The sequence below is a fragment of the Oryza glaberrima genome, chromosome 2 (genome assembly GCF_000147395.1).
Source record: "Oryza glaberrima chromosome 2, OglaRS2, whole genome shotgun sequence".
Taxonomy (NCBI): Eukaryota; Viridiplantae; Streptophyta; class Magnoliopsida; order Poales; family Poaceae; genus Oryza; species Oryza glaberrima.
Genome location: NC_068327.1, coordinates 6,914,039 through 6,941,997, shown reverse-complemented (window position 1 = coordinate 6,941,997; position 27,959 = coordinate 6,914,039). Strand labels below are relative to the sequence as shown.

Below are 27,959 nucleotides of genomic sequence, written 5' to 3'. Positions count from 1 at the left end.
ATTTTGTGATTAAAATTGACATTAAAATTATAGTTTTGTGATGACTTGTAAATCCGTAGATTTGTGATATTCAATCTTAAATTTATAGTTGTGTGAGAAATTTTGTGTTTAATCTGTAGTTTCCTGATAATTTGATCAAATTACATGTGATTTTGTGAAATTTACAATATTAATTATAAGTTTATTTGCCTAAATTACCTTTGTAAAAAATTATCTCCCCTCGCCATCCTTCCTCTCCTTCCCAAGTCTTCCCACCCAGGCGCAGAAGTGGCTCCGGCGGCCGGAAAGTCACCGGCGATTCGGCGGCGCCGGCGGCGGCGGACCCCTTTCTCCACCCCTGCCTTGCTCCCTCCCGTCTCCTCCATCAGCTGACTTAACTACACTCCGTAGGAGATTTTCAGATCGAGATTGCCGGCCATGGCGTCGGGCCTTGTCGTCGCCGCCACCGACCCCCTCCGCGCCTTCCTCGCCTCCGCCGCCGCCTCCCACGACCTCCCCGCTGACCTCCGCGACCTCGCCTCCTCCCTCGCCGCCCGCTCCGCCGTCCCCTACCGCTCCCTCCGCGACATCTGGTGCGCCGCCTCCCCCGGCGCCCGCCCGCCCCTCCGCCGCCTCCTCCACGGCGCCGACTTCCTGCTCTCCAGCCCCAAGCCACGCGACAAGGTCGGTCACTCATCGAGCAACGAAAAGAAAATTCTAGTGTTTCTGTTTTTGTTTTAATCTGTGGTTTGATCTGGCTGTGCAGAGCGATGAGCTGAAGGCGAGGCTGGACAAGCTCAGGGAGATGCAGGAGAGGAAGGAGTACGCCGAACTCGTCAGGGATGTCGCGCCGCCGGCGAAGGAGGACAGCCCCGAGCTCTTCTCCTCCTACAAGGACCAGATTGGATTTGGTACCATTATCTTTGTGCCAAGATCATCATATTCCCATGACATTGCCATTAACAACTTCCTTTACTATCTTAGTTTCTGACTTGGTTTACAGTAAAATGCACACTTTAAAGCTCGCTCACATATGTGTGCGTAATTGTCTGTTCAGTCGCGCAAATATGTTTGACTAGTTAGTTCTAACAAAATTAGTTACTTTTAACTATATAAGGAATAATACTATTTCGCTGCATACAACTCTATTACTCCCTCGGGACCGAAATATATGATGTTTCAGACAGTGGAATTGACTTGCGCTTAGTAGAATTTGCTAATATTGACCGGAGGGAGTAGTATTTTCATGAACAATGAAGTTCAAACTTTCCTTGCGGTAAGACAACTAGACAAGTGAATGAATCTGCGTGTTAATTTTAGTACACTTAATCCTCTTTAAATCTTACTAGTTAGTGTACCTTTTGCTCTGAACTTGGACTGCTAATATTTACTTGTATGGCTTTCACTGGCCAATGATTGTTTTGCCTCTATTTCAGGTGTTCATGTTGTTCTTATAATGTTATTGCACTACGATAATCAGAATTCCTGTCAGCTTGCTTCTAACTAGGTTTAGAGTAAATTGCATATTTCAAAGCTTGCACACACATGCATACAATTGTGTTGGACTAATTACTTCCAAGTTCTCGCACTTGTTGGTCACTTCAATCACCTAGAGGCATCTATTCAGTACACATTCTTGAAAAGTGTTACAATTGATGGATCCAATAAAATTAGTTTCTTTCCACTGTGAGGATAATATTTCACTGTGTATAACTCTTTTAGTATAGCATTTTCATGTACAACAGGGTTAGACCCTTCCTTTGCTGTAGATAGGTGAACCAGCATGCCAATTATAGCACACTTAATCCTCTTTAAATCTCACTACTTAATGTACCTTCAGCCTGGAGCTAGGGCTGCTAATATCAGCTTGTATGGTATTCCACTGTACAATTGATTGCTGTGCTTCTATTTTCAGGTCTTCATGTTGTTCTTATAATGTTCACGGGTTATTTGGTTGGATTTGTTGCTTTCAGAGCTCTGTTCAACAACAGTCCTGTAATGGTAAGTCCGCAAGAAACACACTACATGGTGCATCCACTATTTCTCTTGTCCTCTTGCACCATCTTTGGCATCATATTGTGTTGGCTTGGCAAGTTGGCATAATATTTCTTTCCTGCAAAACTCTATGACTAAGCAGGCTAGTAAAGTTGCATTATCTATCTTAGTGGTGTTTCTGGTAAACATTAGTGGGTAAAGGCACAGGGAAGACTTCCTGGTTTTGAATGTTGACAAGTTTTTTGTGTGTTTGTCCAAACCATTTAAAACAGGACTTTCTCCAAACCTTGTGAGTTGTGTTATAATAACAACCTTATTTATGACTTTCCAGAATGCTGCTGGAGGCATCTTAGGATTAGTCGGTGGCATGCTGATGGAAACGGTTCTTTTCATCATCAGATCATCTAGTAAAGAATTGGCCACTTCTGTTCCAAGACCAAAGAAAGTTCAGTAGACATCTGTTTTGGTTTCAATAGTCAGTTTTAATGAGGATACGACTGAAGTTTTTACCTTCTGATCTGAAGTGAACAATACGAATGATGAGAAACATGTTGTAAATGTAGCCGATAAGTGATCCGAGGGGTCACATCAGGAGGAGTTATTTGTGGAGTCCGCGATGGGATGAAAATGTAATTATCTTTAGTTTTGTCGATGTTCTATGCCAGTGCACAATCTGTCTGATCAGGATAATATATTACACGGCGTTATCAGTCGATATATTAATTAATTTGCCAGCTGGGTTGTCAACTGATTTGTGCCAAATGCTCGATATATTAGCAGTACGATTAAGGTTTATGTATGTTTGAATGACTTGCCCCTATAATGTTCAAATCAATCTTTGCCAACTACTCACTCCGTCTCAAAACAATTTTATATTTAGCCTATCTTATATATCCTTTGAATCAAAAGATTTATATAGGAATTTCATAGGATTTAAATTTTATAGGAAATTTTCCTATTTGGCCCTTTGATTTAAAGGATTAAAGGTTTCCAAATCCTATGAAATTCCTATGGAATGGCACAATGCATGTGGATTTTGGAGGAAATTTAGCAAGAGCTCTAACCTCTTGGAAAATTTCCTTTGAGTCTATCTCTCTCATTCAATTCCTGTGTTTTTCCTGCGCTCCAATCAAATGACAATTCCTGTATTTTTCCTGTGTTTTGCAATCCTCTGTTTTATACTTCAATTCCTGTCAGAATCCTGTGTGTTTCCTATTCCTCCGTTTTTTCTACCCTGCGATTCAAATGGCTCTAAAATAAATAAGTTTCACTTCTATTATCATACTCTACCATGGGTTTACAAATCAATGAGTTCTTGATACTCCTTACGAAGCTCTCACCAATACCACCCACGAATACTGCTCGTTTTTTTTTTAATTAATGAGAGTCACTTTGGTCACTTTTCTTCAACCTTTCTTTACAGACGAGGATGAAAAGTGAAGTTATTTTGGGACGGAAGGAATATTAGCCACTTAATTGTAGTAAAACAGGGTCGATGTCATGTGATGTGTCGCATCATGCATGTACATGTACACACACAATAGCTGCCTTGAATTGTTCTCTAGTCAGATTGAGTTCTGGTCAGAATGATCAAACTTATAAATTAACCCAAGTAGGATCCATGTATCCATAGGATGTTGCTAACCTGTAAATTTAAAACCAGTGCCACAAAAAAAAAGGAAGTCAAGCCTATGTTCCTCGCTGACTCACTCAAATATACTCCCTCCATATTTTAATGTATGACGCCGTTGACTTTTTAACCAAAGTTTGACCATTCGTCTTATTCAAATTTTTTATGCAAATACAAAAATACTTATGTCATGCTTAAATAACATTTGATGATAAATCAAGTCACAATAAAATAAATGATAATTACATAAACTTTTTGAATAAGATGAAAGGTCAAATGTTTGTTAAAAAGTCAATGGCGTCATACATTAAAATACGGAGGGAGTAGTATTTGTTACTATAGCTAGAGCCAAATGAATGCACAAGCTAGCGGGTAATATTATAATTGTTTTGCTAACTCAAGTTGTGGCAAAATGTACACAGATGTGGGCCGGGAAACCTCCACAAAAAAGATCAAAACACGATCAAATTAGATGTGATTATGCAATTCTTGTGCTCCAAAACGTTTCCTTTGGTTCGAGGACAGAGATATCGTCTACAATCACAAATTCTCGCCAAATTAAGTACAGCATATGCATTAGTTGTCGCCGTGTGTCCAAGGGTTTCAGAGTACATGAAGTGTCGGCCAAACCAAGGCACTACATGTGGCTGCAGAGTGATTAGTACTGCTACTTAAATTGCCAAGAGTAGGATCAACTTGATCTAGTTGAGACAAAATTCATGCATCCATCCATAAATTGATACCTAAAAGGTTGAATATTCTTCAGGGCAGGCATGAATTAATATGAATAAGCTAGAAGAATCGATCAAATCTCATCCATATACTATATGTATAGTATTATAGTACTGTAACATGGTAGCTAGGAGTGGTTTAGAGGAGACTCGTTGATTGGTGTTTAAGTGTACTCTATCATCTTCTTGGATGATTGTTAGTGGTCAATTAGTAGGATATATTACAATTATTAAAGAAACCAGGTTCGATTGAAAGAAAAAAGGTTTGGTTGGGAAGAGAGCATGGTAGCTAAGGTACGTTAGATTTCAGAATATACAAATTAAGCAACCAGTTAATCGGTACTACTCGCTCTAGTATTTGTCCATGCCATGTAGGGGCATAGAAAATTGCTGTATATTAATATTAGCCTTCATTAGAGGGAAACATATCCTGATATACTTATTATTTTATCATTTATTTTATTGTAACTTAATTTATCATTAAAGATTCTTTAAACATTGCATATATAAGAATATGTTTTAACAAAAATTTTGAATAAGACAAATGGTCAAACATGCATTCAAAAGTTAACAAATGTCGTATATTAAATATCGGAGGAAACAATATATATGCAATGGTATCAAAGTTTCTCTGATTCTATTGAATACTACTGTAGTTTTCTGTGCTCTTGTATGAAAGGCCTGAACAAATATTTTCAAAAAGAAGAGGCGGTATAGTGGTATATGGGAAGAAACAAAAACCACACAATTAATTAATTTACACCACCTGCTTCAAGCAATTCTAGCTTGCTCCGAACTGCAAGTTAGCCTTTGCCGAGCTGTACTACATTTTTAATATGTTCATAGATATTTGATGTTTAATGAAATCATGTTATTTTTAGGTCTGACCTATCCATCTACTACCTCCATATTTATAAATATATGATGATACCATTGATTTTATATGGTCTCTAAAAAATACTCTGTTTTTAATTATAATATGAAGATAATATCTAACAAAAAATTATAATATTGTACAATTACTTATAAAAAATCTACCTAAATGATCTATATGTTTTCAGATTATAAATATTGTGTGAGTTATCAATAGTTAAAGTTTTAAACATTTTACTGAATAAAGTTAATAATTATATATATTTTAATATGGAGCGAGTATACGATAGCAGTGAATTTGACGTGAAGCATATATGTTAATGTTACAATAGTGTAATATTATCGATGCGGAACTGCATAAAAATAAAATTTGGCACCGCAGATCACCACTCAGACAACACAGTTAATCTCGGATCATAAATGCCAGAATTCATCCTGACCGTGCGATGTACCAAGTCAGTTTCGCAAACTTCAATGTCAATCCCCTCGCTAATATATAGTGTGAGACAGTGAAACTCTCCCTTCTCTAGAAAACAAACTCAAGAGTAACTAACTAGTATGTAGTGTAGACCTCCATAAGAAAAGCATTACTTTTTCTTGATTAGTTCATATCTCCTCACCACAAATTAATTGTAACAGTTCCTGAAAAGAAAAAAAACAAAATAAATACTGAATGTTTTTATCTCCCTTTTGGTTTATTTATACCCTCACCATCCAATCAACTACTATTATTGTTTTCTTTCCTTGTTTATAGAGAGAATCAACTGGAGTAGTAGTTTTGGTTTAACTAGTAATATGATTTTTCTATGCAACATGTAAGACATATATAATTAGAGATTAGATGTGTAGATGGATTAAGGATAAAGCATAGACGGACCCATATAATAAAAAATTAGTTGGGTTATTGGATTAAGAAGAAAGTAATACCTCTGCTTTTAATATATATGACGCTATTAATTTTTTTACCAACGTTTGATCATTCGTGTTATTTAAAAATTTTGTTCAAATAAAAAATATTTATATCATATGTTTAAAGAACATTTGAAGATAAATCAAATCATAATAAAATAAACAATAAGAATATAAATTTTTAAATAAGATGAATGATAAAATATCTTAAGAAAATAATAGCGTCGTATATTACGAAACGAAGAAAGTAGTTGATGTTCCTGTGGTTACGCACATTGAAGAAGCGTTCGATCTTAGCGTACGTTGAGAAGGGGACGTACGACTGAGAGACAACTAGGGGTGGTGCATGGTCATGGTCAAGCCAAGTTGAATCCACTGCCCTCCTTGACCTGTTCCGTCCTAGTTTGGGCCATTCCATTCCTTTCCGTTCCGTTCAATACGCTGCAGCTGCATGCCCCTGCTCCTACGATTCTCCCAATCTCTCACATCACATGGAGACCCAGTAACCAAGGCGAGTTTAGTTATAAACTTTTTCTTAAAGAATTTTAACTTTTCCATCACATCGAAACTTTTCCATACATACAAACTTTCAATTTTTCCGTTATATTGTGCTAATTTCAACCAAACGCACCCAAATCCAGAATGCTTCAAGTCTCCCATTATTTTCCCTCGTCAACATTGCAAGCCCACTCCCTCTCCTCTTATAAAAAACCAAGAAAACCTAGCCATCCATCAGAAGCAACCAAGCTAGCTAGTGCTACACTTGCTGCCATGGAGGGTGCACTCGCGCGCTCGCTGGCCACCGCCGCCGCCGCCGTCATGCTCCCGCCACCGCCGGCGGCGAGCTCGCTGAGGCGGAGGAGTAGTAGTAGGGTGGCGGCGAGCGGCCTCCGGGCAAGCGTCAGTGCCAGTACAGCTACGAGTAGTACGAGCATGGCTCAGCTGGTGGCCGCCGGCAGCGGCATCGACGAGCTCAGGCTCGTCGACGAACGCGCCGCCGTGGCGGCGCTGCAGCTGCTTCCCGTCGGCGGCTGCGAGGTGGAGAAGCTCCGGGCCGTCGCGGAGGCGGCGGCGGACCGGGCGGAGATGCACGACATCATCGGGAGGCAGCGGGACAACTGGAACCACCTGCTGCTCCACTCCAACAACTCCCTCCTCCTCGCCGCCTCCCTCATGGCCGCGCTCGCGCCCACCGCCGCGCCGACCGTCGTGGCGCTCAAGACATCCGCGGGGGTCCTCCTGGCCTCCGCCGCCGTCACCATGGCAGCCGTCAACAAGATCCAGCCGTCGCAGCTCGCCGAGGAGCAGCGGAACGCCACCAGGCTGTGGAGGCAGCTGGAGCGCCACGTCCGCGCCACGCTCGCGCACGCCGCCGCGCCGGCGACCACCACCACCAAGGCCGACGTCCACGACGCCATGGACAGGGTCCTCGCGCTCGACGCTGCCTACCCGCTGCCTCTCCTCCCCGTCATGCTCGACAAGTTCCCCAAGGCCGTCGAGCCCGCCCGGTGGTGGCCGCCGACCAAGAAGCACCAGCAACGCTCTCCGACCAAGGTAGCGGCAACCAATGGCACCGCGTGCCGGCGAGCCACCTCCATGGCCGGGAACGGCTGGACCCAAGAGCTGGAGGAGGAGATGCGCGGCATCCTCCGTGTCATCAAGGCCAAGGACGAGAACGAGTACGTGTCCGTCGGCAAGCTGGTCCTCGCCGTCAACAAGCGCCTCGCCGTGGCGGGCCCGGTGCTGGCCGGCGCCGCCGCGCTCGCCGCGGCTTTCATCGGCTCCGCCGGCGAGGCCGGCGCGTGGGCGTCCGGCGCGGCCGTCCTCGGCGGCGCGCTGGCGGCGGCGGTGAACACCGTCGAGCACGGCGGGCAGGTGGGCATGGTGTTCGAGCTGTGCCGCAACGTGGCCGGCATCTACCGGAAGATGCAGGAGGACATCGAGGCGAACCTGGAGGAGGCCGACGTCGAGCGGAGGGAGAACGGCGAGGTGTTCGAGACGAAGGTGGCGCTGCAGCTCGGCCGGAGCACGTCGGAGCTCAGGCAGTTCAGGGCGATGGCCTCGCCGGCGGTCAAGGACGAGGACATCAGGGAATTTGCCGGCAAATTGGTCTAGATATATCCGTTAATTAATCCAGTGTAATCTAGTTAATTAATTAGCTGTATAGTATAGCACGCTATAGTCTAAGTGTCCATCTGAGGAGCCTAGCTGGAGGGAAACTATTTTTATCTCTCGAGTAGATGTAATTTTATTTATTTAAAAACCATCTGAACAATTATAAAAAATTGTCGAAAAAATTTGATAACACTCCTCCAATATATATGTTAGATATAAAAAAATACATTGAGATATAAAAAGATTAATTTAATGTATGAAGAACAATTTAATACTCCCTCCATCCTAAAATGTTTGACGCCGTTGACTTTTTTAAAAAATGTTTGACCGTTCATCTTATTCAAAAAATTTAAGTAATTATTAATTCTTTTCCTATCATTTGATTTATTGTTAAGTATACTTTTACGTATACATATAGTTTTACACATTTCACAAAAATTTTTGAATAAGACGAACAGTCAAACATGTTTAAAAAAGTCAACAGCGTCAAACATTTAGGCATGGAGGGAGTATATGTACTATGGGATATTGGTTTCCTTGGTTCTTTGACCACCAACATAGACTTATTTTTCCTTATGTGTCATCATTTCTTTCTTTGTACTCCCTCCGTTTCAAAATGTTTGACACCGTTGACTTTTTAGTACTTGTTTGACCATTCGTCTTATTAAAAAAATTAAGTAATTATTTATTCTTTTCATATCATTTGATTTATTGTTAAATATACTTTCATGTACACATATAGTTTTACATATTTCACAAATTTTTTTAATAAGACAAACAGTCAAACATGTGCTGAAAAGTCAACGGTGTCAAACATTTTGAAACAGAGGGAGTATATTACATAAAACACACACACATCCACCACTCGTATCCATAATTATGTTTGGAAAAATCCATCTCCCAAGTATGTTTTCTTACTGCACACTTTAAAAAGATATAAGCGAAGGGTAAATCCCTCGTGTTTTCTTACTGGAGGCTTAGTACTCCTTTGGAACGTACGAAATAAGAAACAATAGGAAAAGAAAAATAAACAGGAATCAAATATTATGCCATATAATATTTTGCAGGAATTGAAAACAGGGGAACTTGTCGAATTGGTTGTATGGATACTTGACACGAAAATCAAAAAATTTGGAGGAACATATCATTAAAGTAGAGTTAAGAGAATAGAAATAAAGTAGGTGTCTTGGACTTTCTAAAGGAATTCAAATCATGAGGTTTGAGCTCATGGTTCAAATCCTAAGAAAGTAAGAATTTGAGGAAAAGAAAAAATTGCATGGAACCCTTTCAACTAAATTGTACACACCAAAGGATCACATAGAAAATTATCCTACAAGACCCTATTCTCAAGTGTGTTTTGGAACGGATGATTAGCTGCTTGCAAAATGAGAGACATGATTAGCATATAATTAATTAAGTAGTAGACCAGATTTCACATATAATGAACCATTTAAATGCTTTTATCACCTGTTGACCAGTTTGCACATATATAGTAGGGTTCATGAAACCGCTCAGGAACACAAAATGATCAGTTTCATAGTCAAGTTCAAAAAAAAACAAACTAGATTTTAAATTGTTATAAAAATTGACAGATTTTAACGGTTACCATTTAAATGGTTCTTGCAAAAAAAGCAAAAAAAAAAAAACACCCTGGTTTGGTTTTTTTGTGAGCGCTTGGGTTTTGCGAACCTTGTTTGTAAATCGGTTTTGGATGCACGCAATAAAATCCTTCGAAACAAATACATGACATGATCACAAACATTATACACAAAAAAGATTGTAGATTTATATAGATTTAATTTATTCCAAAACTAACGAAAATTAATTATTATAGCCTTGGTCAAGTTTGCATGCTGCATGCATAGAATCTTGTTCTCTCTCTAGAATTGAGAATCCATGGAGTATGGATATATAATCAATCAATCGTTGTAGGCGTCGAAGGCCCAAGAATTCTCCTTGCGGACATCCTGTTCTTCCTCGTCGGTGTAGTCGTTGGCGATGCCGAACACCTGGCGGATCCCCTCCACCGTCCTGCCGCGCATGCACGCCGCCACCTCGCGGCTCGCCAGGTCGGCCAGCCGCTCCACCCGCAGGAACGTGGCGGCGCGGAGGAGGTCCACCACCGTGCCCACGTCGGCGCCGTCCATCAGCTCGTCGTCGAACCGCGCCAGCGGGTCGTCGAACCCGTACCCCTCCGGCGCCGCGAACTCGCCGCCCTCGCCGCCGCCGCCGTAGTGGCGGTCGCAGTAGTCGGCGACGCGGGCGAGCACGGGGCGGGCGACGCCCGGGACGTTGATGAGGACGTCGTCGGGGACGGCGGCGTGGCGCGGCGTCCGCCGGATCGCCTCGTCGAGCCTGGCCCTCGCCGTCGCCGACGCCGCCGCCATCGTCCCCGCCGAGACGCGGACGCGGATGCCGTCGAACCCGCGCAGCGTCACCGTTCTGATGTATCCGCCGCCGCCGCCGCCACCGCCGCTGCCGCTGTCGTTATTAGCAGTCGTCGCCGTCGTCGCCGCCGCTTTGCCGGCCATGGCGATGGTATGATCTGTTCGACGAGGTGATCGATCGATCTGATTGATTCTTTGTCGATGTATCTATCTATCTCGATCGGTCGATCTGTGCGTTGGTATATATGGGGGAGAGATGGGGGCTAGCTAGGGTTCTTGGCGGAGTTGGATTCGTGCTGCGTGAATCTAAGTAGGATTGTGATTAGGCCTCCGGATTAATTAGAGTTGATGCCTACCAGGAAAGGAAAACGCATGGATGGGTTGGTCCGGGCCGGGCCGGGCCGTGAGAGCGATCCAGTAGCCCAATGTTTTTAGCTTCAGATGGAATAAGTCCGTTATGACTCCCTCAAATATAGATCCAATCAATACTAGATACTTCCTCCTTATCTAAATGTTTGACGCTGTTGATTTTTTTAAACATATTTGACCATTCGTTTTATTCAAAAACTTTTGTGAAATATGTAAAACTATATGTATACGTAAAAGTATATTTAACAATAAATCAAATGGTAGAAAAAGAATTAATAATTACTTAAAATTTTTTGAATATGACGAACGGTCAAACATGTTTAAGAAAGTCAACGGCATTAAACATTTAGGGATGGAGGGAGTACATATATTGGGAGTGGAGTAGAAAACTTGTACTTCTTCAAGGTCTTGATTTTTTTTTTTGAAAAAAAAAATGGGTGGCTAATGTGCTATTATTGGCTGTTAAGGTTTTTTTTTTTTTTTTTTGCCCTGTAGATGGAAAAGGGAGTGCACCAGCAGAAGAGAAGCATTAGCATTGAGTCATTTGGATTCTGTCTTGTAAAAGAAATTGATAACTGTAATATCTGAGAAACTGGTTTCGAAATCGAGCCCACATATTTCACCTACGCTACTGCAGTTTTTGGCAATCTTGTACTTTTTCTCCTTCTGTCACTGAATTGTGGGTCCTAGCCCCACGTGTCAATGAGACAGACAAGAAGTGCAAAAAAGTATTGAATTGTTGTCGTGAAAAACAAGGAATTTCTTCAGCATGTTGAAATTTTGGTTGATGTTTGTGCTATTGGCTGCTAATGTTTTCTTTTTGAAGATGGAAAGTACAACGCGCCATCAAGAAGAGAAGCGTTAGTATTTGGAGACATTTTGGATTTCCTATCTTGTAAATAATTGCAAAGAGGACGTTACAAATTGTTTCGATATAAATGAACTGCCTATCGTCTCTTAGAGCTAGGACCGAGCACAGTCCTACTCCTAGCAATTAACATAACTACGAATTTTACCAACTCTTCTTTTACCATAAAAAGAACTGAGGCGGCAAAGACGCTCTGTACAATCTTCGTACCCATTCCTTTGTAAAACCCGTGCAATCCTTCGTACCGGATCATCTTTATGATTGCGTCAATCGTACCTGGCGAGCACATGCAGTCAGCATAATATTACTTGCATAATAGAAAATATTCCCTCCATCCCAAAATATTTAGATTTGTAGCTAAAAGTTGTTACATTTTAGAAAGGAGGGGGTATAGCTAAATGTCTGACACAAGACATAGGAGCAGCATGGAAAAACAATGGTCCCAACAAATATGGAAATGAAACAGTGTTTTCTGCTAGTAAGTTAAAATGGTAGGAAATGATTTACCTGTGTATCTTGACATTACATTCCTGCCAATTTCTTGTTTTGCTTGCAACCTAGACTGCATTAGTTCAATACAACAATCAGGACAGCACGAACAAACATGACACTATCTTGATAATGTAAACCATTCATACACTCAACCCAGATAGACTGGCATTTCCTGCAACTACTTGCACCCGTGGCAGGTCTAGATATTTTTCGCTGTTGAGTGAAGTCTCACAAGATTAAATTATATTCTGAAGGAGAGCAAAAATGTGGTCCGTGCAGCATATTCATGGGTTGTTGTATGCAACAATGTAGGACAGCTATTAGTACTGTAGTTGTTTGCTGAAAGCATTTGTTTTAATAACAGAGAAACAGAGTAGAGAAATGGAAAAGAAATCTCTAGCATCGATGTGGACTTCCGGGTTTCTATTCAGGCATATTTTGGAAATCCTGAGTGGCCCATAACTGGCTGATCTGACAGGCCAGTAATTCCTCATTTCTTAAAAAAAATTGAGCTTAAACAGATGCACAAGTGAGAAATGCATCAATTTTAACACTTTGCACAGGATAAGATGATTTACATGTATATAATATTAAGTTTACCTTAACCACTAGCAATGGGTATGTCACAACAGTAGCTCCGAGCTTTGCTATTGCACCTAATAAGAATACCTGCTCAAAGAGAAAATGGTAAGAATAGGACATATAAATATATCAAAGGAAATTTCAAAGAGCTTTAGATGTTATTTAGCTCTGGATCTGAAGAACAAAGAAACAAATATATGGTCTGTGCTATGGACATAATTAAACAAAGGGAAGTAATAATGATGAAATTTTCTTTAGTGTGTTCATAGAATCATAAAGTGACTGCATAACTAGTTGTAAATATATGAAATTACTCTGTCCTGGCGCTTTATGTGGCCAAATTATCTGGTTTGCTAAAATAATTGTAGCATGCATCTTTAAATATAATAATTTATGGAATACAAGAATTATAGACGAATGATTTGAAAGTAATTAAAGTAATCCCAACAATGAATTCCTTTTACATTGAACCAAATATTATTGATCATGATCAATATAGCTTCATTTGCATCAAAGCGGATAAACAATGAAGAGATTTACAGGATTGAAAGATACAATTCAAATTTCTAGAAATAAAAAAGAAACATGAAGTTCCTAGGAAGACAGTACATGCAAATAGCTGATGCCATCTAACTGTTAAAAATTCATATATCCACAAACACAGATACATGGAAATTTCTAGTGCAGAGCTAACTTGAAAAAACAAAATCCATACCTCCATAGCAGTAAGGTTCTTTTTTGGGAGTTCCTTTCCAGATCTCTTTGACCGGAGACGCTTTGCCAATGTTTCATAGATCATAAATTGTATTGATGGATTACATACCTAGCAATTTAAATGGTTCATTCTCAATAGTCACTTACATAACCACTAATTTCAGTTCAAATGTTTTGAGAAACATAAACTAACCATAATTAGTGTCGGAATAAGTCCTTTCCAGAATCCTCTTATGCCTGATTCACAGTAGACCTCCCGGACCTACATACTACTGATAAAAGTAAGAAAAATCATGTCTGACAAGTGACAAATACATTTGATTAGTTAAAAGCAAGTTTATAGGGCCCAGAACTTGAAATGCCATTGCAGCTACTATTCAATGTATACATGCGCAAGTTTTTGCAAACAGAATTTTAAAATCTGTAAGAGCAGCAATTAATCCTAGAAGGAAGAAAGCAATTTGGTAAAAAAAAAATCAAGAATTCTTGTACTATCTAAATAGTACAAGTGAGAAATCTATCTAAACATCTAGATGTGGTCTCAACTCTCAACAAAAAATAGAGAGAGGGATGGGGTGTGGGGGTGGGGATTCACATACTATCTTATTTTATGTGTTGCATAATTGTTAAGAAATGGATTATATATACAAAATAATGTATAGCAACTTAAGGAATGTGAGTGTGCTCAATTACTCACCGCTTGAATTGTCCCATATGGACGAGGCTTTTCAGAATCAAGTTTATACAACCTATCCTTAAGAATTGAGACCTCTATTGAATTGGCCCTAGCAACATCCTTCAGCAAAAGCTCCTTTTTAGACTCCATGATCTTCTTTTCTGCTTGCGTATGTGTCTGAAAAATGGAATAAAGTTAATTTCCAAACTGATGATAAAATACTTTCAGATATTTTGAATAACATTAGAATGTTCCAATTTAATAGTAGTTGCATTTTTAGTACAAGCTTGGTTACAACCAACCATGGTCCAACTAATTTCACAAAGGATGCCATGGACCAATAATCCTTGTGATTCGGCACCTCCGGAAGTTTCATGGATCGTTGTCATCATAAAAAACAAAGCTAATGCTTGGAGTCAGGCAGGTACAAAGAAGTTAAGTATGCTACCAGAAAGTGGGGGCAAAAGCAACTGTAATTAAATTCAATGGGTGCAATACCAATGTTAATATTCTAATACATTAGAAGATTTTTTTCTCTTCTTTGAATTTTGACAGGACATACAGTATAGTAGTAACTCATTAACCCCATCATCGATGATCTTTTTTGGTGTTTATGTCATTTTAAAATATAGACTGTCAAACAAAATTTACCTGCATACGAGTCACGAGAACCCATATTGGATTGGTAAGAAGAACATTGATTGACCTGCAGAAAAGAAAAGTGTCCATCAGAATGCCCGAGGATCAATGTTGCAATATTACATTCAAAGTGCAATCTTGGCTAGTGGAATTAAAATGACTGGGAAAAAGAACTGATCTACAACCTGTATGAAGAATTGTAACAATGCAATCAAGTTGATGAAGTTTGAGCTTTATAATGTTAGGAAAATAGAATCTTGTTAACCTTGTTGAGTATTCTTATCATTTAGTATTGTCAAATTTATGTTCATGTCTTGTTAGGAAAGTTTTTCTTAAATTTTCTCCCTGCATCCAATACAATCTAGTGCAAATCCCATTAAACATTGAAGGGTGATCCCTTTGTCAAGAAGTTTCTGATGAATTTGTTATGGTTGGAGCCTTGGATAGATCGATGCATAAACGACTAGAAAGAATAAGTGTACTGGTGACTATTTCACAATGCTATGGTTTTCCAGAACAAAAACCATCTTAACTGGAAAGGATTACACGCTTCAAATTCAAAGTTAATCACTGCTTCAGTCAGTTCTAAGGAGGCAAGGCCATACGAACAATCATGGCAACCATACGTTACCATGAATTACATTTTCTTATCTCCCTTTCCAAAACAATTCAGGTTTCAACACTATGTTAGCCTTTGCAAGCTCAGTCAAATTCATCAGAACTCTATTGCTATTCGTTTGACAGGATGCTATAGAAATGTCCTCTTGGACCACTAGCAACTGATAATGTCCCAGTTGTCCAAACTGTATTGTTCATTCCAGCATTAAATGGAGACAAGCATTCGAATTTTTTTTGGGTGAATGCTGGGGCTCCAGGTTGACTTGACATATAAATGATGTTTAGCAATTTCAGTGCAAGAGTGATGGCTTACCCAGCAACAGCTGCAATACCAAGCCAGGAGAACATCCCAACAGTACCATCCCCTAGACCCTTCTTACCGCGAGCAACTGCTAGATCTCCCACCTTGTTTTTGAGAATCTGGTAAAAGTAGTAATAGATTCCCTACAACCACAAACAGGATGAACCATAAATCCTGAATACCACCATACATACTCATCCAAGTATCATCACATTGACAAACAGTGCAACACAATTGTTAGAGAAAAAAAATTATGTGAGTAGCACCAAACTTACTAAACCAGTGGAATTTACCTGTGAAGCAGCAGTGCCAATAAGAGAGGGTTTGAGGCCGCTATACAGCCCTCCCCATCCTTCCGTTTGGAACAGCTGAAGTAACTCGATTACACACTTGGCCATTAGAACATTAGCAGAGGCAATTCCAAATAAACTAAAATTCCGGGAGGAACTACCTGGAGCATCTGGAAGAGGGTGGAAGTATTGGCGATGGCTGCGCCATTAGCCTTCTTCTTTTTTGCTGACCTCTCTGTCTGCTGCCGGGTGTTCACCTGCTCAGGCCATCATCATGAAGTGGAAGGATTGAGCAGACTATAAGGGAACAGCAGAGCTACATAAGATGGTAAGGGAAGAATGATTGTACAGTCTGGAGGGGGTAGGTGATGATCTGGGCGATGATGCCACCACCGGCACCAGCCAATCCATTCACTGCGGCACTTGACATGCGCCAACCTGAAAAACCCATGCGCAATCAGAAAGCAGTGCAATGAATTCCTGTAAGCTACCAAGCTAATAGAGTAGACACATTGACAAATGACAATAACATATATATGCCCTGCAGCCCTATAATAATATAAAAAACTTGGTCCTCTTGCACTTTTGGGTGAACAAACAAACTGTTACTAGTTGTATTAAGACTTAAGAGAGGTTTAAGACTCTCAGATTAAGGAGGAGAAGAGAAGCTAGCAGGGTTAACGCAAGCAAATTCCAGACAAAAGCAGTCCCGGTGGGAGAGAGAGATGAATCAGAAAGAGAGAGGATGTGGATGCTCACCTGCTCTGATCTGCTCTCCTCGCCAGATGGAGATCGGCAGCCGCGAGCCCGCGACTCGTTCTTGAGGAGCGGAGGAGACAACGAGACGGGAGATATCGGCAAAATATTATGCGGCGCAGAAGGGGCGGACGATGGGGGTGGGTTTTTTGCGAAAAGGCCCTCCGGTTGTTCGTAATTCCGAGTAGGTCCCTGCCGAACAGTGTCCTCCCTGAGGCGATGTTGTGCGTAAGGGCCCTTCTAAAATCCGGATATTGCATGCGCAGGAGGGGAGAAACGCGAAATAGGATCGCGCTGTAGAAAACGAAAGTCGAGGGGCTTTTTAGAAAAAGTGCCGCGCACTAACATAGCCGTCACTCTCCCTCTCACGCCGCAGCCGCCTCCCCCTCGCGCCGCCGCCGCGTTCACCTCGGTCGTGCCGGCCGCCTCCTTCTCGCTCCGCCGCCGCCGCGCTCGCTGCTCTCTCTCCCTCCCATCTCGCCCTTGGTCCGCCGCGTCCGCCTCCTTCTCTCTCCTCGCTGCTCTCTCTCTCTCTCTCTCCCATCTTGCCCTTGCTTGCTGCTGGAGCTCGAAGCCCACGCCATTTTCGCGGCCGCGGGGGAACCCTAGCCCTAGCCGCGCCAGTGCGTGCGTGCGAGCGAGCGCCGCCGATCCGATCCGATCCGATCCGATCCGCTTCGCCGCCCTATGTGCCGAGGCCGTTCGAGGTAGGTGTCCGTCCAACTTCTACCTCAGCGCCCTCTCCGTCGCGTCCAGGGACTCCACCGCCGCCGCCAACCCCGCCTCCGATCCCAGCCTCCTCGAATCCGTAAGCGCACTGTTAGGTACTAGCAAGAACAAGCGAAAAACACAAGAGATTGTGGCAATTTGATATGTATTCCTCTCAGATCCAACAGGATCGAGCCGCCGCCGCCTTCGCCTCCAATTGCCAACTCAAGTTTCAGACATACAGCTACACATGTTTTTATACTCTGTTCCTACCAACTCCTTCACGAGCTACGCACACGCCGCACGCAGGCGACAACTCACGCTGTCCATTCAGGCCCATGGACCTTGATATTGGGCTTCCTATTACGCTTGGGTCTTCCTGCTTCTTCCTTGCCATCTTCAGTAACAGCTCCTTCCTGTAGCTTGTCATTTGCATCAGGGATCAACTCAGCTTGTTCATCGACTATGTCAGGAGTATGCCTGACAAGCCCCCACCCTAGGAAATTGGCTTGTCCCCAAGCCAAAGCTTCAGGAAAACGGTTGCGGAGTTCCTCCAAGTCTTCCCAGGTAGCCTCAGCTGGGAGAGAGTCAGACCAATGAATTAGCACTTGAGAGACAGTGTCATTACCTTTCTTAGCCAGTCGACTGTCCAGAGCAGCAATTGGGTATTGTAAAACAGAGTGAGAAGTAGGTAATTGCGGTTGAACAGGGGCTTGGAATCCAGTGGCAGATTTCAACTGGGACACATGGAAAACTGGATGGATAGAACTAGTTGGAGGTAATTGAAGTTTGTAAGCCACACCACCAATACGTTCCAAGATCTGAAATGGTCCAAAATACTTGAAAGAGAGCTTGTGATTCGCACGAGCAGCAACTGAAGTTTGAATATAAGGTTGTAATTTGAGATACACCCAATCTCCCACAGCAAACTCCCGGAAACTGCGATGCTTGTCTGCAAAATGTTTCATCTGCTGCTTGGCTCTGTTAAGATGCTGTTGTACTAACTGCTGCATAAGCTTTCGTTCAGACAACCAACTAGCAAGATCAGGAACAATACAGTCCTTGGAACTAATGCCAAAGTGGTTAGGGGTATGACCATATAAAACCTCAAAAGGAGAGGACTGAATAGCAGAGTGAAAAGAGGTGTTATACCAATATTCTGCTAAATGCAGCCAGGCAAACCATTTAGAAGGAACTGAGTGCACAAAACACCGAAGATAAATCTCAAGGCATTGATTGACTCGCTCTGTTTGACCATCGGATTGAGGGTGATAGGCTGAGCTTAGATGAAGTTTAGTACCAGCAAGATCAAAAAGGTGCTGCCACAAGTGACTAGTAAAGATTTTATCCCGGTCTGAAATTATCACCAAGGGCAGTCCATGCAGCTTGAATATATTCTTCATGAAAGCCTGAGCCACATCCAGAGCTGAAAAGGGATGAGCTAGAGGGACAAAATGAGCATACTTGGAAAATTTATCCACCACGACGAGGATACAGTTGAAATGATTCGATTTGGGCAATCCTTCAATGAAATCTAAGGATACAGTCTGCCAAGCACCTTCAGGAATTGGCAAAGGTTGTAGCAGTCCAGGATAACGAACACGATCTGGTTTAGCCTGTAAACAGATCTGACAATCCTTCACAAACTGCTGAACCATTTTCTTCATACCATGCCATGCAAACAGCTGCTTCAGTTTTCTGTAAGTGACCGGACTGCCCGAGTGACCCCCCATAGGACAAGCATGCATTTCATAAATCAATTTATTTTGGAGAACAGGGTTGTTACCAATCCAAATCTTTCCTTTATACCTGAGAATTCCAGCCTGTAGAGCGTAGTGTTCTCTAGCCGATGGTGACAGACTTAGTTCAGTTAGTAATTGGGTGGAAAAAGGATCATTGTGATACCCTTGCTCTACTTCCTGCAACCAAGAAGGCTGGCAGCTGGAAATATACATAAGTTCATCTGTATCATCTTGGAATTTTCGAGAGAGTGCATCTGCAGCTGCATTTTAAGCCCCCTTACGGTAACAAATCTTATAAGTGAGTCCCAATAACTTGGTAAACGCCTTATGTTGCCAGGGTGTATGAAGGCGCTGCTCCGAGAGGTGCATCAAACTATTGTGATCAGTAAGAATACAAAATTCCCCCATTTGTAAGTATGATCTCCAATGATCCACAGCCATAAGTATAGCCAAGTATTCCTTTTCATAGGTAGATAACCCCCTTGTACGAGGACCTAAGGCCTTACTGATATAAGCAATCGGATGATTGTCCTGTGACAACACTGCTCCAATACCAGTGTCTGAGGCATCAGTCTCAACAGTAAAGGGTTTCTGGAAATTAGGCAAGGCTAGAACAGGAGCCGATACTAAGGCTTGTTTGAGAGCTTGAAAAGCTGCCTCAGCCTCCTCTGTCCACAGAAACTGAACCCCCTTTCTGAGTAAATTAGTTAAAGGCTTACTGATAACTCCAAACCCCTTGACAAATTTTCTGTAATAACCAGCTAAACCCAGGAAACCTCTAAGTTTCTTAAGAGAAGTGGGAGTCTCCCAATTAAGCACTTCTTGCACCTTAGAATGGTCAGTCTGTACTCCAGCAGCACTGATAGTATGCCCTAGATAGGATAACTGTTTTTGAGCAAATGAACATTTACTGAGCTTAACTTGCCACTGATGCTTTCGAAGTAAAGACAGCACTTGGTGCAAATGGTCCAAGTGAGAATTCAGATCTGGGCTATAGATCAATATGTCGTCAAAAAACACCAGGGCGAACTGTCTAAGAACTGGCTTGAGGGTCTCATTCATTGCACTTTGGAAAGTAGCTGGAGCTCCTGTTAGACCGAAGGACATGACCTTGTATTCATAATGGCCAGTGTGAGTTTGAAACGCAGTTTTGTACTCTTCACCAGGTGCCATCCTGATTTGGTGATAACCAGCCCTGAGGTCCAACTTAGAGAACCAAGTAGCACCAGCCAATTCATCAAGCAGCTCATCGATAACTGGCATTGGGTAGGTACTCTTGACAGTAATAGCATTCAACTTCCTATAATCAATCACCAATCTCCATGTACCATCCTTTTTCTTAACAAGTAATGCTGGAGAAGAGAAGGCACTTTGACTGTGTTGGATAATCCCAGAGTTTAACATTTCTGTCACCTGAGTCTCAATTTCATTCTTTAAAGCAGGGTTGAATCTGTAAGGTCTGAGATTCACAGGAGCTGCCCCTGGAAGCAAAGGTATATGATGGTCACAGTTCCTCTTTGGGGGTAAACCAGTTGGTGCATCAAAGACATCCTGGAATTGTTGAATTAAGGGTTGAACAACAGGAGGTATAGTATTGTCAGTCAGAGATTCCACTGCAGCCAGTTGAATCAAGTACATGAGTGCTCCTTGTTTGGCCATGCCCAAACACTGATCTAGAGACACTGCAGTGCAGAGACCAGAGTTTGGTACTATACCCTGCAACTTAACTACTTGATTGTTCACAGTGATTTCCATCCATTTGTTGCTCCAGTCCACATGCATAGGACTAAATTGTTCTAACCAATCCATCCCGAGTATTACATCATAGCCCCCCAAGGACAACAATCTGAAAGTATTGACAAAATTGTGTCCCTGCATCCACCATCGGCAATTAGCTAACTCATGAGAGCAAGTCAGTGATCCACCATCTGCTAACTGAACTGACAAACTTTTGGCTAATGGAGTGACCCCCTTTAATTTGGATCCAACTTGCACATCCATAAAGGAATGTGTGCTTCCAGAATCCACAAGCATGAGGAGCTCAAAATCTTGGACCCAACCTCTCAATTTAATGGATTTAGAGGATTCAGTACCCCATAGTGCTTGCTGAGATATAGCCATCAAAACACTATTATCACTGTCCTCAGATACCGGAGCAGATTCAGCACCACTTGCAAATACATCTGACTGAAGATGATCAAGGAGCTCTTGTACTACATGTAATTGAACAGATGTAGCACACTTATGATCCTTAGACCAGCGTTCCCCACAAACAAAACAAAGTCCTTTAGATCTACGATATGATTTAAGTGCTGCTAGTCTGTCTTCTCTAGCTCGAGCAGATTCTAAACCCCTTCTATCTTCAGTAGCTGGTGTAACATTGGCCTTTGGAGATACCAGTTGCTGCCCAGGCAAACTAGCTCTTGGAGTGGTTTTAAACACTACAGGATTGTCAGGTTTTCGATAAACAGTAGACTTGATTCCTTCAGTAGCTTCTTCCTGCAAAAGAGCAATAGCACAGGCCGAATCCAAGTCTTGGGGGCGTTGCACCAACACCACAGTACGAATATCACTACGAAGTCCTTCAATGAAAACAGTCACCAAGTACACCGGAAGCAAAGAACTGTCGTAAGCTAGGAGCTGATGCATAAGACTGTCGAACTTTTCAACATATTCAGACACTGATCCTTCCTGTTTAATACGCACCCATTGGCGAATCAATGCCTGCTGACGATCCCTAGAAAACCTGGAACACACCAGTTCACATAGTGCCACCCAAGTAATACCCTCCATCTGCTTCCTGACTGACTGAAGCCAAAATGCAGCATTACCACAGAAATTCAATGTAGCAATCTTAACCCAATGATTTGGATGAATCCCATACACATCAAAGTACTGCTCGCAATTAGACTTCCACATTTGAGGATTCTCACCATTGAATTGGGGACAGGTCATGGGGGAGACAGTACTACTCAGATTAACTAATTCACCAGCACTCTTAGGAGAATTGAAAGGGGATTCAATACCAAATGGAATTGGGGAGCGAAAGTGAGTGTTATGCATACCATCTGGGGGTGTGACGGGTTCCTCCTTGGCGATTCCTCCATTACCGACTGAAGTGCGGCTGGTCCAGGGCTCTGCACCAGGTCGACTGATGCTGTTCTCCAGATGTTCCACTTTTGTACTAAGTTCCGACATAGATTTCCCGAGCTCTTCCACCTTCTTCTCCACGGCTGGAATACGCGCCTCTACAGATTTCTTCAGCTCCTGATAATCTGCTCGGGTGCGCTCCTCCCCTTCCACCCTCTTCCTCTCATTCTCCGCAATGGTCTTGAGCAACAGATCGAATTTCGCCTCTAGATCCATCTCACAGCCCTAGTATTGAACTCTCTCTTCTCCCCTCTCCGAATCTAGCTAACCAGATCAAGGGAGCCGAAACTTTTGCGGATCCACACCACCGAAGCAGCGGGATCCCACCTATCACTGGAATTTTACAGCCCGATCAAGAGAAATTTTGGGGGATTCGAGAGGCTCTGATACCAGATTGTTAGATACTAGCAAGAACAAGCGAAAAACACAAGAGATTGTGGCAATTTGATATGTATTCCTCTCAGATCCAACAGGATCGAGCCGCCGCCGCCTTCGCCTCCAATTGCCAACTCAAGTTTCAGACATACAGCTACACATGTTTTTATACTCTGTTCCTACCAACTCCTTCACGAGCTACGCACACGCCGCACGCAGGCGACAACTCACGCTGTCCATTCAGGCCCATGGACCTTGATATTGGGCTTCCTATTACGCTTGGGTCTTCCTGCTTCTTCCTTGCCATCTTCAGTAACAGCTCCTTCCTGTAGCTTGTCATTTGCATCAGGGATCAACTCAGCTTGTTCATCGACTATGTCAGGAGTATGCCTGACACGCACCTCCCTGCAACCCCATTGGTCGTTTTCCTTGATGTTCGAATCACGTTTTGGCTTGTTGACTCGTGTGGTTTTGCGGTGATGACAGGTTGCCCTCATTCTTTCCTTTCACTTCAGCACTTATGAGTAAACACTAAACAGAATGCGTTTGTCTCTTTTTTAGTTGTTGCTATGTTGGCATATTCATGTCATATTATCCTATTTGTGATTTCTGACAGCATCTTGTGGATTCAGGTCAATTATATTTGATTATACTTAATATATTGCGTTGCTATTTTCCAGTTGATAGTCTAATATTGTGCACTTGTATACCCTTCTGGAACTTCTGGTTTTCGGATTCATTGGTTACATTTTAGGGACTAATATGAACTATATATTGTAGACAGTAAAAGTCAATGTATGGAGTAAATATGCACCGCATTGTGTAAAATGTTTATTTTATTAGGTTTTAATAAAGGTGGTAGTTGAAATGGGTCACCTTATCGAAGATATTACATTGAAAAGTAGAGTGCGGCCACGGTACTCCTGAATATTTATACACAAGTAAAACTATGCTGCCTTCGTCGTAAAATATTGATACGTTGTTCCATAAATTTGAAAAGAACAACTACATTTTAGATCAGAGCGAGTAAAAATTTATGCCCGTTCCGATTTGTATGGAATTTATAGGAGTTTTATATGATTCCAACCCATTAGAAAAGAATATTCTATAGATCACTTTGAAACATAAGATTACATATTATTTTCTATTTCGAAACTTCTGATCTCAAGTGACAATTCTACATAGAGATTTTGGAGTAGATTTTTCATGAGGTTGGCATGCTTGGGGAAATTTTTGCCAGCTACAACTTTTCCTAGAATTCGAAGCTCCCTTAGATAATTTAGTTTTTTATTCTAATTTCAAGAAGTTGTAGTTGTTAAATCAATAAAATAAATTAAAAGTCAGAGGTTAGGAAAATCAGATTCTCACTAGCTAGATTTTTACTACCCTAGATAGTCTAATCTTTTTCCCTTTGTCTTCCGCAATGGGTGCCCTCGCCAATCAGAACTGTAAATTCACCTCATACCTGCATTATCTTTGTTGATAGGCACTGATTACTTCCAATCAAGTGGGTGTCCATTTAGTTGCAACAAGCGGCGTTGTGGCACAGTTATATCTGCAGATTATATAGCTTGAGGGTCAGTACACAGCTCAAAATATCTATTTTGGGCGCTCTGCATGAGGAATATGATCACTAAAACATTTGAGCTATTCCTCTTTCATGTTACTATGCAGTGGTCAGATACTACCTCCCTTTTTTAATAGATGACACCGTTGACTTTTTCTCACGTGTTTGACCATTCGTCTTATTCAAAAAATTTACGTAATTATAATTTATTTTGTTATGAGTTGTTTTATCACTCATAGTACTTTAAGTGTGATTTACATCTTATACATTTGCATAAAATATTTGAATAAGACGAATGATCAAACATGTGAGAAAAAGTCAACGGCGTCATCTATTAAAAAATGGAGGGAGTATTTGACAAGAAAAATAAGCAGTGATATATTGAATATTGTTACCACCTTACTTTTTATTTGTTTTGGGTAGTGATCAGGTCACTGCAAGCAGGCGCATACTTAATAAAATGACACTGCATTATGCAAGATCATCAGTGCATGTAGTGCTTCGGTGTGGTCACATCTACAGCATAGAGTTGCCACAACATACTAGATTATCCTCTGGGAATTCTACAATTAATTATCTTGGTTTCCTCATCAGCTTTGATAAGACTTTACTTATTTATTTTAATTAACTATTAGATTAAAATAGTTATGTGAGCGTGAAAAAAGTTCTTGTGATGACAGATTTGTTTTGGTTAACTATCTTTTCCTCCAATCCTTCTTTTGATTTAGGGGATGCACTTGTTATCTGAATGTATTCACCAGGAAATTGATTTATTAGAGGTAGATTGTTACATAGTGACTACTATGAAAAACAGTAAACTCGTCTCATCACCCTTCTAGGGAGCTGCAGCTCAGTTTGGAGTAAGCATTTCCCTTGTTCCTGGGTGCACCACCCTTCTTCACTGGATACATCTCCTGCATGCAGGAGGCATGGAAGGAGAAGTTACCACAGGGATTCCTGATATCTCCCAAGCCTACTACATATAGACTGTACATGTTACTCAAATTTTGGTCATTTAATCAGATTTTCACACAAAGACGTGCAGAGTGAAGTGGTATGTTTGGCATGTTCTTCAGAAGTATCAATTCTATGAGGTTGTTGACCTCCTGGTCCAAAATATAAAAAAAAACAGTGCTGAATGCTGACATATTCAGGCACAAAAAGTCGGTGCCAGAAACAAAAAACAGTGCTAAATGCTAAGATCATTGCCAGTAGGAAGGAGCTGGTGCTTATATATATTCAGTAGGCTAGGGGTAGGATATGGTAACATATTCTTGTGGAATTTTCTTATTAGAACACTTTCTATCTCTCCGGCAAGTGATACTATTAATGTGGGTGAAAACACCCCATATCTCTCCTTATAAAGATATTCAAGAAAAAAAAGCATCTTATAGATACATAAAGTAACACGCTTTTCTTAGAAAGCAGCAATATACTACACAGGATGTTTGGTGTTGTGTAATCACTATATTGGATGTTCTGAGTGTTCCCCCTTCTCCCATTGCAGCAGGATGGTAAATGCAAGAAGCCAAAGGGGAAGCACAAGGTTGTACTATTGGGCTTTTCACGCATCAAGAGGTGTGTATTCCTGGTCATTAGGTCACTGAACTACAGGTTTGATAATTTTATTCTCCCATTGTTTCATGTTGAAAACCACTACTTGAGTTGATTTATGATGGCCCTTATTCCTGTTACATGCGAGTTTATATAAATGAATCTGTCTAATTCAATCCTTCGTCTAGTTTACTGTTCTAGACAAATTAAATGTGTTATGTTCCTTTTTGCATGGGATTCTCGGGCTAATTACCTTTATTCAGCCCATATCCTTCCACCATACAGTAATTCATCGCCTGCTGGATTTTCTACAGCTTGTATGGATTTAGTTGTTCTATATAGTACAGTGAAAATCTAAAGTTTATACAGTCAACATAGTTTACGATTTAAAGGCTATGACACCTTTGCGTAAGGGTTCCATTATTTGTTTGGCACACCTCATGACAAAGTACATATTTCTCCATGGTTTATTCCACTGAGTATTACTGAGTAACTAATATTGTAAAGCCAAAGTTATAAATTAAAATGTACTCTTAGTTCTGAAACATAATGATATGTTTGGCTGTATGAACATGTTCTCAATTGTTCGGGATAGTGTTATTGTAACTTGCTTATGTTGTTTGTTGCTCTAATACACGAGACATGAAAATCAAATGGTTGAATAATATATATCTTATTGCTGCTGTCGAAATGTAATGTAGCTGTAGTCTTTCCAAGTGATGGCATAAGAAGTATGTATCTACTCTGTGCCAGTGGAAGATATTGACTGTGGATACATCATGCAAATGTATTCATCTATTCAAACTCAATTCGGTTGAGAACGTCATATGTTCTGGATCCAACCTTACCTGCGCTTTCTTGTTTTGTTCATGCAGATTTCACTCTGTGGCATACCTTCAGCAAATACGGTGCTTTGAAGTGGTTGGAGAGATCGATTTCAGCTTCCCTGTGTTAACCTACAGCTTGTACTTCAGGATTCATCTCGGGAGGTTCTACAAGCGATTTGGACGCCGAGCTTGCAGCACTGAGCATGTCCATGGTTGGGACCAGAAGCCTGTTCGCTTCCAGCTCTCCACCTCTAATGGGCAGCACTCATTATCTCAGTGTTCCCTGGGTGAGCCCGGGAGCTGGGTACTTTACCATGCTGGCAATTTTGTGGTCTCAAAGCCTGACCGAACTATCAAGCTGAAGTTCTCGATGGCGCAGATTGATTGCACACACACAAAAGGTGGTCTTTGTGTCGACTCGGCGTTCATATACCCAAAGGGCTTTCAGCAGGAGAGGATGGTGAGGTCTCAGAAATGTAGATGTTGACAAGGAACTTACATTAGATTGTAGACAAATGCAGCTTGCAGCCTAATTCTATTTTTAATCTGGGCTCATGTAGACAAAGGTGTATATAATTGTAGGCTTCAATTTTGTGTGATCGGTAACATGGATGTTCTCATATAATTAGTGTCTCCTTGATTGTGTTGATGTCTTTCAGGCCGCGCGCGAAGACGTGCCCCATCATGTACTTCCTCCGTTTTAAAATATAGCAATTTAAATTTATAGCTAAAAATTGCTATATTTTAGAATGGAATCTCTTTCTTTTGCACGACCATCATCGATTGCGGGACGTCAAGCTTCGGGGGTAAAGCTCTTCTATTCCATGTTTACTTTTGTTCCCTTTCACGATGGTACGGTTGCTGAAGGGAGTAGCTACTACTCCAAACATAATTGAATGCTGCATGAGTCACTACGCAGTAGGTTGCCTACTACACGTGTACTGCCACGTAGATAGGTCTATCTGTTGGGATCAATGGATAATTGACTGCCACTTATTATAACAGATTTTAGTTAGATGTGACACTTGTTAGTATTTGATGAGTCTTATCCAATTAATTTTTTTATATTTTAAAAAGGAGGGAGTACTAAGGAAGCTCACCTTAAAAAAAAA

General features: G+C 41.5%; 6 protein-coding genes across 6 annotated transcripts; 3 read left to right on the top strand and 3 right to left on the bottom strand.

Moving 5' to 3' along the window:
• The first annotated feature begins 210 nt into the window (after positions 1 to 210).
• Positions 211 to 2,843, top strand: LOC127761367 (uncharacterized). The gene is made up of 4 exons (XM_052285648.1): positions 211 to 663; positions 746 to 890; positions 1,895 to 1,980; positions 2,306 to 2,843. Exons 1-4 carry the CDS (start codon positions 418 to 420, stop codon positions 2,426 to 2,428), a joined length of 600 nt encoding a protein of 199 aa, XP_052141608.1. The 5' UTR covers positions 211 to 417; the 3' UTR covers positions 2,429 to 2,843.
• Positions 2,844 to 6,869: 4,026 nt separating this feature from the next.
• LOC127764007 (probable F-box protein At4g22030) lies at positions 6,870 to 8,378 on the top strand. Its single transcript, XM_052288812.1, has one exon. The coding sequence runs from the start codon at positions 6,889 to 6,891 to the stop codon at positions 8,230 to 8,232; it is 1,344 nt and encodes a 447-aa protein (XP_052144772.1). The 5' UTR covers positions 6,870 to 6,888; the 3' UTR covers positions 8,233 to 8,378.
• Positions 8,379 to 10,029: 1,651 nt separating this feature from the next.
• LOC127761793 (SKP1-like protein 1A) lies at positions 10,030 to 10,763 on the bottom strand. The gene has a single exon (XM_052286122.1). It carries the CDS (start codon positions 10,761 to 10,763, stop codon positions 10,152 to 10,154), a length of 612 nt encoding a protein of 203 aa, XP_052142082.1. The 3' UTR covers positions 10,030 to 10,151.
• Positions 10,764 to 11,493: 730 nt separating this feature from the next.
• On the bottom strand, positions 11,494 to 17,054 carry LOC127763738 (peroxisomal nicotinamide adenine dinucleotide carrier-like). Its single transcript, XM_052288530.1, has 12 exons — positions 16,928 to 17,054; positions 16,518 to 16,606; positions 16,330 to 16,425; positions 16,172 to 16,246; positions 15,891 to 16,021; positions 14,972 to 15,026; positions 14,342 to 14,497; positions 13,838 to 13,906; positions 13,646 to 13,753; positions 12,949 to 13,017; positions 12,364 to 12,418; positions 11,494 to 12,132 (listed from the first exon to the last, which is right to left on the bottom strand). The coding sequence occupies exons 2-12, from the start codon at positions 16,596 to 16,598 to the stop codon at positions 11,936 to 11,938; spliced, it is 1,092 nt and encodes a 363-aa protein (XP_052144490.1). The 5' UTR covers positions 16,599 to 16,606; positions 16,928 to 17,054; the 3' UTR covers positions 11,494 to 11,935.
• Positions 17,055 to 17,949: 895 nt separating this feature from the next.
• Positions 17,950 to 23,381, bottom strand: LOC127761790 (uncharacterized). The gene is made up of 4 exons (XM_052286118.1): positions 19,688 to 23,381; positions 19,442 to 19,573; positions 19,000 to 19,345; positions 17,950 to 18,753 (listed from the first exon to the last, which is right to left on the bottom strand). The coding sequence occupies exons 1-4, from the start codon at positions 22,738 to 22,740 to the stop codon at positions 17,950 to 17,952; spliced, it is 4,335 nt and encodes a 1,444-aa protein (XP_052142078.1). The 5' UTR covers positions 22,741 to 23,381.
• Positions 23,382 to 24,322: 941 nt separating this feature from the next.
• Positions 24,323 to 27,334, top strand: LOC127761787 (F-box protein PP2-A12-like). The gene is made up of 3 exons (XM_052286116.1): positions 24,323 to 24,347; positions 25,951 to 26,044; positions 26,896 to 27,334. Exons 1-3 carry the CDS (start codon positions 24,323 to 24,325, stop codon positions 27,332 to 27,334), a joined length of 558 nt encoding a protein of 185 aa, XP_052142076.1.
• The last annotated feature ends 625 nt before the right edge of the window (positions 27,335 to 27,959 follow it).